A 14,582-nucleotide genomic window follows, 5' to 3' on the forward strand; every position below is an offset into this window, starting at 1 on the left:
AATAGCGTAGTATTAGTACTAATTGTTGGAGTCGACGGTTACACAAACTGTACCACGATGGGGTGAGGATGACAGTGGAGGAGGTGAGGGGCTGACGAACAAGAACAAAGGCGAGGAAGACGACGATGGCAAGCGCGATTAGTGGTAGCATACTGTAGCTGTTCATTATATTCCTATTTAAGAACATTCATTAAAGAACTGTTGAACATGTTTTCAGCAATTGTTGAACATGTTTTCAGCAATTGTTGAACTATTCGTTGTTAGGTTTACCGGATGTATCGATCGTAATTTGGCTAAAGACTTGGTCGATTGTCAATAAATATACTATGAATGGATTATTACTGGATCAAATTCCGAAAAATTAATGGTGATGAATTGCAAAAGCTCACTCAAACTTTCCTTGAACGACTACGCATTGGATTTATGGAAACGTTGGTTATTCCATGACTTAAGATTTAAGACAGGCTGAAAGCAAAAGAAAAACAATTCACAAGCTGAAAGTCTGTGATAATTTAAAAGAAAAACAATTCACAAGCTGTGAAATTTAGAAAAGAAACCATTCACAAGCTGTGCATTAAGTCTATTCGCTACCAATTGTTCAGAGATATCTTCTGAAACTAATATTATTCAAACTGAAAGTCTGCATCTTCTCTCCCCTAGAAAATGGGAAATGGAAAGCATTGTGCACATTAAACTTATCCTACTTTGATTTCAGTATAGCTCAATATGAAGTTATGTCGATGGAGGGATATAGATACATTCAGAGAAACTCTCCATCAGAAAGCAAAAGAACACAGACACGCCTAGACCGAGAAGACCCAAAGGACATATAGTGAAAATTAGTTCTTCTGCACTGTGCGTGGTCACATATCTTCTCATTAAATTGATCAAATACACCCAGAGTAAGACCAACAAGCCCTGCAAACCAGGCAAAATTTCAGTAAGCATTTTGGTTAATATAACCAAAGAGTAACATAGACAAACGAAATAAGAGTAGAAGGACATTCTGAACTACAGGAAAAATTATGCAGGACTACAGCAAAACACAGGAAATTTGCTGGCACGTTCAATCTAATGTAGGTGAAACTGTAGATACTGTTTGCATGCTTCGTCTTAAGAAAATATGCAGGGAGGTTCGGATAGTATATACTAGGAGGTGAGGATAGTTAACACATTGTTACAATAAAGAGGTAAACCATGCGACTAGCCTTTTTTTCACCGCACCCCAAAATTCAGAGCAAAGAGCTAGCTCAGTATGTTTAGACGAGTGATAGAATTTTGTTTGTCCCAAACAAATAGCAAACTTTTTGTTATTGACTCAATTTTGCAGGATTCATCTGTATTTCATTAGCATCAAACTTGGCATGAACTCTGATAATTTGTAACAATATATGTGTCAATTACTCCTCTGGAAAAGTATTCATATAACAAGCTCTCCTATTCAACTAATTTCTCAAATGTTTGGAACTTTTCATAATTAGTGAAACCTACGAAATGAATGACAATATCGAGGTGAATAATTGAAACTCCTGAAAGTAAACTTCTGAGAGGTTACACATCCTTTCTTATTTCTTTTTTTTTCCCTTTCGGCATTACCTTATTTCATCTCAAGTACATATGAGGGAAGCCTTTCTGAAGGACTTTCAAGGAATCTCTACGATTTTTGAAAAAGAAAATTCTATGGTTATGTTTTCCATCATTTAAATAGGTACAACAGCTATCACGAGCATACTTTAGATGGCCCTGTGAACCCAAGCAACGCGACCATGCCGATACCGGGGTGCCGCCCTTGTAACTCCGATGTATTTCTTGCTTAATGAAAACCAATATAATTCCCATCCTTATATAGATGGTTGGATGACTTGACGCTTAAGAAAAAAATCTAAAATTAAGGAAACAAATCAATCTAATCTTATCTCTAAATAACAAAATAATTCTAAGTCCATGTGGTTACTATTCACGCGGCACTGTTGATGTAAATAGTAACCACGCATAAACAGTGCGCCAACCTTAGGGAGTGTGGGCCCTAATGGGCTGCGGCGCACATGTTGGGATCAATTCACATATATCAGGTTGGGATCGATCAGCGTACCCGGATACTGGATTTAATGATCCTAGAAAAGGCCATGTCCACCGCTGCTTCTTGGGCATCTGTCAAGTCAGTCATGGTGGCGGTCTCTGTCATGACGTCCGCCAGCAGCGGCGCCCTGGTGTAGCCCCTGCCTCCCTTCTCAAGGTCCAGAAGCAGCGCGTCCAGCTCCTCCCTGGGGCCCTCGCCATCAGCACCAGCAATGCAAGCGCGGCATTCGATGACAAGCCAGGGTGCCGTAGTCAAGGTCTGGCCGAAGATGCAAAAGATTTCAGCTATAGGTACGGCGACGGCAATAACAGCAAACGTACTAAACCATGTATCTCCGCCAATGTAGTTGATCGCATATCTTCTCATGGAATTAAACAAATACATCCACAGTAAGATCAGCAATCCCTGCAACCACGCAAGCTTTCAGTTAGCACATGACTAGTCGGACACAAGGAAAAAAATACAAGTTCAAGGAGAAGGATAGGAGCTAGGTGGCTGGTTCAATCTAATCCAAACAAATTATATGATATGGCTGAATGGTTTGAAAACTGTTGGTTGGATGGTTAATTGGAGAAGGTTGCAGAATGATAAATTTGACAATAAATACTAGAAGAGTTATGGGGAGTTACAGGAACCATGATGTTAGCATTTTTTTTTCTCTTCTGAAAATCAGGCCAGGAAGCTCATTCTTTTTAGAGGAATATTAAAACCAGGTAGCTTTTCCTTGGGCCCCAAACAATCCGTACAAGAAATTTTAAGTGGTGATTCAAATAGTCCAAACTCCAAAGTTCATCTATTTTTTTAAAGAAAAAGGATAGATAGTTGAAAGGTTCACTAATGCGTTCGGCTACCGAAAACCGAGCCCCAACAATTTGTACGCATGAAGTTGGCATGAACTCGTTCAGTTTTTACTACTATGTTTGCAATTACCATTGAACTGTACAAAAGTATCCATATAACAAAAACAATAGTTCAATGCAGTCAAAATTGTCATTAGTCAAGCCAATAATTGAATGACAACGCCATCAGTCAAACCCCAAAAAACTACCTTGAAGTTTCTAAATAGAAGAAAGAAATTTTAATAAAACTCCACAAATAATGCTACGAGTACAAAAATTCCCAAGTGATCTAAAACCTCCATAATCATATCTTCCTCTAACACTCATGCAGCAAAACTAAACTAAATAAGTTCTTCTGTGCGCAACTGCACAATTGTATAACTCTGTCGTTCCTGTTGATTAGACTGGTGATGTAGCATCGCTGCACAAGTTAGCATCCAACCATGTTAAAGCAAATATTTCGTCGAAACAAAATTTCAGTTTCGCACGGATTTAATAAACTAGCATCATGATTGAGAAAAACCTCGCGAAAGGATGGACTCGCAGGCGTAAGTGCTGCAACGAACGTACCCGGATGAGGAGCTTGACGGCCCTCTCCACCACCTTCTTCATTACGTGGTCCTTCTCGGCGGGCGTCTCCGCGGTGCGGCCCCAGGGCCGTCCCTTCCCTAGATCCAGCAACGGCGCGACCAGCTCCTCCCTCGAGGCCTCGCCACCGCCGTTGTAAGCGCGGCCGCACGCGCCGCACGTCATCGATTGATCCGATGGGGAACGACAGCGGCGGAGATCAGGCGAACAAACAAAGCTTCGTGCCTCGCGCCCACCCTAATCCTTCCTCGAGTAGATCGGCTGGCCTTTGTGCATCCCGTTTTCCTTTTATATGTTTTCTTTTTGTTTTTTGTTTCTTTTTTTCTTAGGGAAGTCTGTCTGCGTCCCGTACGGAGAGGGAACTTGACTCCGAAACGCGTACCTGGCGCAACGTGACATGACACAATAATTCCCTTCTAAGGAAATTTTGGAAGGAATATGGGACAAGATTCCATCAAATTTTTAAAATTTTGACTCACAATTGTCTTCAAAATATTTAGTTTAAAAACATTAATATCATATGTATAAATTTATCAAAGATGCGGAAGAGTATGTCCTAACCATTCGTCAGAATCTCCTCACTGCTCAATCTCGTCAGAAGAGCTATGTCGATTGTCATCGGCGTATGTATGTGTTCAAAATAAGAGATTTTATCTATCTCAACGTCTCTCCTCTCAAAGGAACGCGGCGTTTCCAAGTCAAGGGCAAATTGGCACAACGATATGCCAGCCCTTTCCAAATTGTTGCCCTGCGTGGCGAGGTGGCATATCAACTAGAGTTACCATCGTCCATCTCTGCCATACACAACGTTTTTCATGTCTCGCAATTAAAGAAATGTATCCGCGTTCTAACCGAAGTTGTGACCGTGGATGACCAAGAGCTTCAACCCGATCTTTCTTATTGCGAGCATCCTGTTCGCATCCTTGATGAAGCCGAACGCAAGACGCGGCGCAACACTTTCAAATTTCTCAAGGTGCAATGGAGTAATCACTCCAAAGACGAAGCAACATGGGAACGTGAAGATCGACTCCGTACCAAATATCCTGACTTTTTCTCCAACCTGTGAGTGTTGCTTTAGTTTCTAATCCTCACAGCATGGTTTGACATGAAATCATGAAGTTCCTTGATTCACCATACTCTCCCCTAAGCTCACCCAAATCTCGGGACGAGATTCTTTTAAGGGGGGAGGTTTGCCACATCCCAAATTCTTAATCATATCTTTAAGCATAATTATGTATAATAAGCAACATAAGCATCATATTATTTGTTAAGTTTTTCGGATTTACTTATTATTTCTAATGGTGATTTGTAATTGCTATGTGTTATGAAAATAACCGATGTTAGAGTTTTCACTTAGTTTAAGTCACGTCTAGGCTTTTAGGTAAATCCGATTTAAATTGGGTTCATCTTGTTTTGTTATCGAGACGCACAAACTCCTATAAATTTTTGGACGCTAGAGCAAACCTTGTGGAGCTGTTAAAAGAGAGAAAGAATAGGGGAGAGAAGAAATAGATTTCAGCTGCACTTTTCTTATCCCTCTAACATATGGGATCCACTTGGTCGGCCCCACACTTCACCTCTCCCTCTTGGGCAACAGCAGTCCCACCCCTCCACCTCTCTCTCACACTCTCACACTCCCTCTCACCCTCTCAAACTTTCTCACTTTCTCCTCAAATCTTCCACTTGAGAACTCGGATTCAAGGTATGCATGTTATACCACTGCTTTCCCCTCCTCCTTAGCTTCAAATCCATCTAAGAGTTTCTCACATGCATGAAGATTTGAAGGTTTTACAGATCGATTTTGTCACCTCTCTTTTCTGCAATTTCAGCAGCTTGCCTCTCTTCTCCAAGCACTTCCCCCGTCGATTTCTTCTCCAACCGGCGGTCACCACCCTCCAACAAGACCTTGGGTAAGTCCCTAGGTTGTCTATAGTAGTAATGCACGTTTTTAGCTCTGTCTTAGATGGATTTATGAGCTCCAAATGAAGTATGGCGAAGTATGTCATGTTCTCGAGGCATTAGAGCTAATAGAGAGTTCTGATGGAGTTGAGCTAATGATTCGAGTGTGTAGAGTGAGTAAATGAGGTCTAGAACCAACATTTTAGTGCCAATACATGTTTATAGGGGTTAGGATTCAACATGCAAATCGAAATGACCTTAGTTATTCGCAAAATTTTGTATTCTGGAAGGTATCAGAAATTCCAATTTTCATATCGAAAATTCCAGTTTTAATTTGAGTTAACCCAACCCAAAAGCCTCATCTGAGCTGGAGTTTTTGACCCGATCGAAAGTTCTAACATTAAGTCAAAAGTTCTGATGTTACCTAGATTGCAAACTTCTTTGTCATTTCGTGTGTCATTGTATTCTTAACTTGTTGTACTGCATCCTCATTCATTGTGCATCTTGTAGCATACATTTTAACACCTCATTCATACTCATCACATTGCACGCGTTCTTCTTTAATGAACGAAGGACCGGAGGGTAACGCGGGCATGATCGAGGGTGATCCAGACTTCATTGTTGTGGATTGTGATCAAGCTGAACACCAAGGCAAGCATCTAAGTATTTTCATTCCATTACTTTGGATCATATATTATATCAATTGATAAGTTATGCTTTATGTATGTTTGCATGTCAATGAGTCATATGTCGGGTTTTGGGTTAGATCATATTTGTTGCATTACCCTCCCTTGACATTGTTTATCACTTGATCCTTTGTAACATGGGTTGTTCATGTCACGTAATAGTCTAACTTAAAATAAATATGTTATGCTTAGCAAGTCTTAGGTCATCAGTAGAAGTCGAGCGGTGGTTCGACCATCGTTCGCGAGCTTAGGGCTTACTTTGATTTCATAAGGACAATGATGATGATTGGATGTGTAAGTCAGTGAGAATGAGACGAGATTTGGGCGGGCAATAGGGATAGCTCGAGAAGTGAGTCTCGGATGCTATAGGCTCGCTCGAATCGATTAAGCACTGTCTGTTGTTGTAGTTGGATCTAACACTTTCTGTACTTACCACATGTCGATATAATAACAGATAAGCTGAATACCTTTTGTAGCTGTGACCTTTTGACTTGTGGGCCTATGATGTCATGGGTATAATAGGCTTGTAGAGGTAACGTCAGAAAGGTGTTGTGGGCATAATAGGCTTGTAAAGAGATCTAGTTTGCTCAAGGAGTAATTCTAGTTACCTCCACACCTTTATGCGTAACTAGGGTGCTCCGAGAGTAGCCCTAATGGACCTCCGCACCTATAGGTGCATTTTTAAACGTTCAGAGCTCAATTGAAAAAGGTTATCATGAGTACTCCCTTGTGTATACTTTAGCCAGTAGCACAAGTCATATGGTCCTCGTGTCGTGTGGGTAAAGATGTACCCCTGTAGGGTGTAAAAATAATTCAAATTACCACGCTCTCGGTCATGAGCATGATATTGTTCATCTGCATCAATCGTAGAGTTTTCGATATCGGGATGATTGTGATGGTATGTTGGGAATTGGATGGTGATGTTGATGAAGAGTGATACGATATAAGTTATAGTTATGTTATGTTATGTTGATGATCTTAGGGTACTAGGATGTTGGGTTAGGTGTAGATGCTTACACTTGAGTCTAAATCACTTTTGCATATGAAGTCACTTAACCTCGTGGTCGAGTCCTTGCTACTTCATCCAAATCGCATTCTCCTTGGAGTCGGGCTATCTATAAGTACCTACTATGGATTAAGTCTTGCGAGTACCTTCATACTCACGTGCTTTGTTTGCTTTTCAAGTGAGAAAGACTTAGTTTTTAGCTACTTTACGCCCGCCGATGTTGACGATGGGCAAGACTAGTGCCATTCTACTAGTGTGTGGATATTTTGGGGTGGCGCCTTAGGGCAACGTCGCTACCCATCTTGTGTCGTTATGTAACTTATTCCGCCTCATAGATACTCTAACCTTGTTCGAGTTATGCTTTTGGTTGTAAAGTTTAATTTACTTAAAGACTTGTAACTTAATTTAATTACTCGCTATTTATTATGTCATGTGATGATATGCTTGTTGTAAAGGCGTGTGTTCCGATTCTGAAAGTAACACATGCCGGGATTACTGGAGTAATATTCTGGTTAATCGTTCTAGTCGTAATTACACAGATGATCGACTTAATGATTAATTAAAATATTATCTAGACGGTTCCTCACATCCTGGAATCATAATAAAAAATAAACAGGCCCTTAAGCTAGCTCCACATAAAAGGTAATCCCAATGCATAACTGCAAAAGCTATAAAAGAAAAACTCCATGGTAACAAGATATTAAAGAAGATATTAAAGATTATATGTCTGGGACAAACTAAAGAATCCCTCAAGCAATATAAATTAAATAACGAACTTTTTACTATAAAGATGAACTACGTCATGCTTTGAAGACACTGTTTATATATCATGTGGAGTTTTATTTTAGTCATATAAATATGAACTCACTATAACAGAACTGATCATCCGCGTCAGGTCATTAGTACCGGATAGACCAGAACCGGCACTAATGAAGTATCAGTGTCGATTTGTAACATCCCGCGCTCGACCAATGATTGAGCTAGGGTGAACCAACACTGATACTTAGTATTAGTGCCGGCTGTTAGAACAAACCAACACTGATATTTTAGTACTTGCTGGTAACCATGAACCAGCGCTGATACTTTTTATCAATGTCGATTTGTGTTACGGGCCGGCATTGAATATTGGATCGGACTCAAAATTTGAATTTGCTCTGATTTTAGCTCGTGTGTTGAGGTCCGGCTCGATCGGTCTCTCTCTCCCTTATCTCTTCCGCATGGTTCCTCTCTCCCTTATCTTTTCAGTTGCTCTCTCCTTATCCTCTTGAGTGCATGATCTCCTCCCATCATCCTCTGCTTGTCGCTCGTCGTCCCCACCACCATCCTCTGCTCGCCGTTGTAGCACCCCACGGTGCCCGACCTCCTCCCGCTCCTCCTCTGCACGCCGCACCACAGCGTTCAACCCCTTCAAAGCAACATACCACAAGTTGTCCAATGAATCTACTAGCATATACTTGCAGCAATTAACTCACTACACATCAATCCCTATCATCCTAACATCAACATGTCAAAGAACACATGTATGCCTCCTTTGCCAACTATCCATACACCATGAACTTGAGAGATGACACCAATAGCATGCAAGATGATGACCAATCCACACATATGACAAGGGAAATACCGAATCAAGAGTAGACACCAAGATTTACGTAGAAACCCCTTACGGGGAAAAACTATAGGCGGCGATGAGCAAGCAATCCACTATGACGATGAAGTACAAGAGGTTAGAGCCAACAAGAGAGGGGAGGCTCTAAATCCTCCACAAATTTCACTCTTGAATGGTTGGATTTGGTGGATCTAACTCTCTCTCCTCTCTTCTCTTAACCCTTGCTCTCTCACACACAAGAACTCTCTCTTTTAACAAGTGAGCACTCACCCTCATCAACAGAATACCCCTTGGAGCTATATGCTGAGTTCGCTGGTTCTAGCGGTTTGACCGTAAGGCTCCCGGTCTGACCGCCAGAAGCATTTCGGCTCTGCGCTCCAGCGGTTTGACCGCTAGAAAGGTGAAAGCAAGAGCTGGACAATATCACATAAGCACACGATATCATAATATATTATGGGCATTAAACCCTCCTGCATGCACGCCATGAAGACCATGATTGATTCACGATCTGCTCCACACTGTGCCCCTGAAAAAATGCTAACAGACTTGACTGATGCCCGTCCGACGACAACACTCATCCGACGACAATGGGTGACAAAAAAAAGACTAAAAAATGACTATGATAAAACTGAACCTTGCTAACTTGAACAAGTTGCTAACTAAACCTAAGCTAAAACAAAATGGAAACAATCTGCAAAGATACACATAATTACATAACAGGCATGGCTTCACCACACGGGCATCGTCATTTTAGTTCCCTCATTGGCCTTGATTCCAAGGTTCGTTTTAGTCCCTGTCATCCTTGGAACAACCGCCTCAGCGTACTCAATGGAGAACGGCTTCCCCATGCTCTCTGCTCCTATTTCGCCATGGGCACTCCAGAATCATTGCGTCTCCTCATCGAAGATGACATTGTGCGTCACAATAACACGCTTCCTGGTGGGATCATACACGTGATTGGCCTTGGACCCGGATTCATAACCGGCAAAGACCACCGGGAAGCTCCGGTCATCTAATTTCTTTAGATTTGGCTTCACATGCGTAATGCACCTGAATGTGAAGAAGTGGACTGTTGGGCGCCTGCCATGCCAAGCCTCATACGGGTCTTGCCTTCAATGCTCTTTGTTAGCACCGACTCAAAAACCGGCAATGAAGGGGGTTTTGGAACCGGCAGTGTTAAGGGTTTCTGCAGTAGTGGATGGTGATAGATATGGTGAAAAGCTTGTTAATATGCCATTCACTGTCTGGTTCATTACAAAAACACAAGTACATAAGTCTGGCATCTCACATATTATTATAAGTCTGCCAACATAAGACAGATATTAGCATAAGTCAGCCAACGTAAGTCTGGCACATTACAAAACACAAGTACATAAGTGTGGCCATTACATATCAGCATATTATATATTAGAGATGACTTATTACAAATTTACAATAGCCAAAGCATTGCTTTCTCTTGGTTCTATAGTTGGAGCTGCAACAGATCCTGGTTCTGAAGTTGTGTCGATTCCATGCCTCCTATCACATGATTTTTTGTTGTGACCAACACCCTTGCACTTCCTGCATCTAATAATTGTGCCTACTCTTGACATCTTGGTGGCCTTAGGCCTCTCATGATCCTCTCTTCTCCTCTCTTTCTTCGGCCTGCCTGGCATCTTAACAAACTTTGGTGCTTGTGGTCTAGCCATTTGAGAGACAGGCCAACAAATTGTGCCCTCAAGTGGTTGGAGGCAATGGTCATATGTTTTCCTGAACTGCTCAACATAATAGGATGGTGATACGAATTCATCAACATTCCTCGAGGTGTAGTATATGCATGACAATGCATGGCAGCATGGTAAGCCAGACGGTTGCCAATATCGACAAGAGCATGTCCTCTTTTCTAGGCTAACTGTGAACCCCATGTCATAATGTCTTACTTCATATCCATCCTCTCAATTCCATATGACATGGCAAGATCCAGACTCAGTAATGTATGTTTAAAGTTTTTTGACAATGTTAGGACACACTACACCAATCCATCTAGCAGATTTAGTCCTATCCTGTTGGATCCTTATCATCACCTTCTTTCTAATTGACTCCAGCATGCTAATAACAGGTAGGAATCTAGCATCAACTATCCACTTGTTAAATGACTCACAAATGCTGTTGTCAACTGAGTTGCAATCCGATTCTAACTTGAACCAAGCCCTGCTCCAGCGGGAGGGATCTGTCTTCATGATTGCAGCAGCTCCATCAGGTGTCTTCTTATCAAGTTTAGCCTTGTTGAAGTTGAACAAGAGAGGAGATAAAGACTTGGCACACTTCCAAAAGTTCCTTTGCCAATATCTGTCTTTGTAGTTCTTCCTCCAATTAGCATATACTCCCTCCGGTCATAAATACTTGACACTTTGACTAAGATCCGGTCAAATTTTTAAAATTTTGATCATCAATAGCTTCTAAAATATTTAGTTTGAAAATATAAAAATCATACGTGTATATTTGTCTTGAAGAATACTTTCATAATGTTCTCATACTTCTCAGCTATCCTTCTAGCAGTCACTAAGCTGTTGTCTCTTCTGGGTGGGCATGTGTGAACATTGCAATAAGTACTCATCTGCCAATGTGATGTCTTAGTATTGAGTGATAAAAGCATTACCCTTTCACAATCGCCCATGTGCACTTAGCTCTGCACCTCTTGTTATCAGACTTGAAAAACTTAGTTGATCTTTTCTCTGCCAAACCATGCTTGATTACAGCTTTCCTCTAAACCTCATACCCAAAGAGAAAACAGGGAGAACTGTCTTCTTATCATACCTTGGATATGGGCAAGCTGACCTCCTCAGATTTCCTTCACTGTTTTCTTCATCCCATGATCCTTCATCCTCACTGCTATCACAATAGGGTGTGCCATTTCCTGATTCTGATAATGCTTCTACCTCCTCACTCCTTGCAGGAAAGATGTAATCATCCAAGTTCACCTGCTGTCCTGCCTTCGCCTTCTTCTTAAACTCATCATAACTCTTCGTAATTGCTTCAGCTTCGTCGTCTTATTCTGAGGATTCCTCATCACCAGGGACATATTCACTGTCTGAATCCTCTATTAACTCAACTCTTTCTCTAGGTCTAAACAACCATTTCTTGACCTTCTGAACTGAGGGAGAACCATAGAAATTCCTAAGGAAAGCTATATCCTCCGCATTGTCCTCAGGAGAGCATGTGATATTGACAACAGGCTGACTAAGCACCAGGATATGAGGACACAACAGGAACCTCTTGACTATCATGATGAGGCAGTGAGACAGCTATGGGTTCGTCGTCACTGTCGGCACCATCCCCAGGAGATCAGGCTTCTAGCTCTGCTTCAAAGTCACTGGCCTCTCTCACTTCCTTCATCATCAGGACCAGGTGACTCAACATATATGTCGGCAACCCCACATTCTTGCACTAAATCTGACATCAACTGGCATGCTTTGTCATCTACCAAAACCCTTAACCCTGTGGACATATTTTCCCCAGGATATTACCAATGCAGCAGCATGCCATCTCTGTACTCAAAGTGGTCCTTCAGTGACCAACAACCTCCGGAAGTGAGATCTTGTCCGGTTCAGTATGTGACCTTGCCTCCTGACCACCAATGTAGTGCACATTCCTACCATCATTTAAAAATCTCCACACCCCCCCCCCCCCCCCCCCAAGTGGAATCTTACAGCAAGATAATCAAGAGAATGGGTCAGAAGAGTTTTTTTGTGGAGAAAAAGGGAGACAAACAAGCGACCGGATCGATACCCGGGTGGCTAAAGCTCCCGTTCGTATCCGATCGGCCCGGGTTCGATCGTCTCCATCAGTCGTCCGTGTACGAATTTTGAGCACGCGGGTGCGCACTGGGTGTTTATATATATATTTAATTTCTTAAAAAAAAGGAGGAGACAAGCACAGAGGTCACCGTGGCTATTTCTTTTTTTCACGTGGCCACTTAGCGCTGACTGGGATAAGTAGCTGCCACGTCAGCCCAAAACAGCCTTGGAAAACCGGATTGGGTCGGACCCCATAGTTCAGGGGCTGCTTTGCCCGGTATTGAAGTTGAGGGACAAAATTTTATCAGGGGCAGAGTCATTCCCGATATCCAGGGATGTAACCGAACCGGATACGAATAGCTCTGTGGGCTTCAGCCCATGTCGCATGACCCCCTGGTGGACCCAAGGCCCACTGTAGCAGATTACGGACTCGTGTACGGTCCATACCCGTATTGGGTATTCGTACGGTATTTAGGGTAAATATATAATTACGAATTATATGTCCCCGACACGTGTCATGATTAAACCAAGGTTGAGTGGGCTAGCTGGTCACTCTTTGGAGCTTATGGTCGGCTGGTTGCAGCTGGGGGCTAGCACTATTTTCAGGAGCTCTCTTTTCTTTTTTACGTACTCTGCATTTCCGCTTCTATATGTAAATGTCTCTTGTTAAATTTGAGGCTATTGGTGGATGAACATCGCAAGCGGGGATCCTGAGAGATCCTCTTTGAGATTCGGTCGGGGGGCTGATTCTGGATCTACCTCGTACGTAGGATTAATACGAATGTATGAGATCTAGACGGGACGGATGATCGTCGGCTAGGAGGAGTAAATGTTCAAGGGATTTTAGACAGGTTCGGACCGCACGGATCGTAATACCCTACTCCTATGTATCTGATGTGCTATTAATATTCTTGAAATGTCTTTCTCTGGATCTCTGTGTTACAAGGTTTTTTTATCTAAGTCTTGAGCTTCGGTCTTCTTCTTGCTTGACTTCTATCAGCCTGTCCTTCTACGAAGTGCCCCCCATTTTATCCTATCAGGGGAGGCTCGACGTGCACAAATCGGGGGCATAAGTTTCCGTAAGCCATAAATAGAAAGCAACCATTATGGGACTACAGTTTGATGTTACAGGGGTTAAAAATGCGCCCCCGACGGTCCCGTCGGCCATTACTTGGTTGACACGGTTTGACGCGGCAGGGTGGCAAGCGATACGCCTTGAGCCCAATGATGATATCTTCAAGCCGTTTCCTTTATGAGCCCCGCAGGGTGACGTGCGATGGGACCCATCGCATTAAATGTCCCCACGCCTTCCTATCAGGCGGTGACAGGGACTGACGTACTCAGTACGACAGGCGTGAGGGGGAGTGGTTGGATGTGACAGGCCATGCTCCCTCTTAAATGCAGCATCGGGTCTCCCACCGATTGACACCTCACCGTGGAGCCCTTGTGGGGTCCACCGGTAAGGGGTTTCTTAGGTCCTCGGGGAACTCTGGGTACTCGGGGACCAACTGTTCTTGGCCCCGAGCACCCTCTCCCTGATTCGTCTCTTCTCGGGTCCTCGGGGAACTCTGGGTACTCAAGGGCCAACTATTCAAGGCCCCGAGCACCCCCTCCTAGACTTGGCTCTTCTTGGGTCCTCTGGGAACTCCGGGTACTCGGGAGCCAACTGTTCATGGCCCCGAGCACCTCCTCCCGGACTGGCTTTTCTCGGCCCTCGGGGAGATGGTCCCCGAGGAATGGCGCCACGTGGCATTGTGCTGTCCTGGTCTCGGGACTCGGGAACCCCTGGTTCCAATGTCACCGACAGCAGCCCCCAGACCCATCGACAGGCGATGGCCCAGAGACTGCGGATAGGGCCATATTTCTTCAAGGCCGATCGCAGCATTGGTGCCACGTGACTTTCTATCGCTAGGTGCCGAAATCTTTGCGGGCCTTGCAGCTTTTTGGCCCAGGCTCTTGGTATAGCCCAAGGAGGAAACCGAAAGGGCGCGTGCCCTTTCGACTTTCGAGGGAAGTGATGATGAGGCGGGAGGCACGCCTGGCAACCGCGCAGATCGAGGAAGATGCGCCTCGCATATTGCGCCGAGGAATGAGGTGTTTGA

General features: G+C 43.3%; 1 protein-coding gene across 1 annotated transcript; it reads right to left on the bottom strand.

Annotated features, from left to right (window-relative positions):
* Positions 1-588: 588 nt before the first annotated feature.
* LOC133887454 (uncharacterized) lies at positions 589-3,758 on the bottom strand. The gene is made up of 3 exons (XM_062327412.1): positions 3,490-3,758; positions 2,093-2,485; positions 589-918 (listed from the first exon to the last, which is right to left on the bottom strand). Exons 1-3 carry the CDS (start codon positions 3,670-3,672, stop codon positions 733-735), a joined length of 762 nt encoding a protein of 253 aa, XP_062183396.1. The 5' UTR covers positions 3,673-3,758; the 3' UTR covers positions 589-732.
* Positions 3,759-14,582: the final 10,824 nt, after the last annotated feature.

Source organism: Phragmites australis, chromosome 12 (assembly GCF_958298935.1).
Source record: "Phragmites australis chromosome 12, lpPhrAust1.1, whole genome shotgun sequence".
In the NCBI taxonomy this organism is placed as follows: domain Eukaryota; kingdom Viridiplantae; phylum Streptophyta; class Magnoliopsida; order Poales; family Poaceae; genus Phragmites; species Phragmites australis.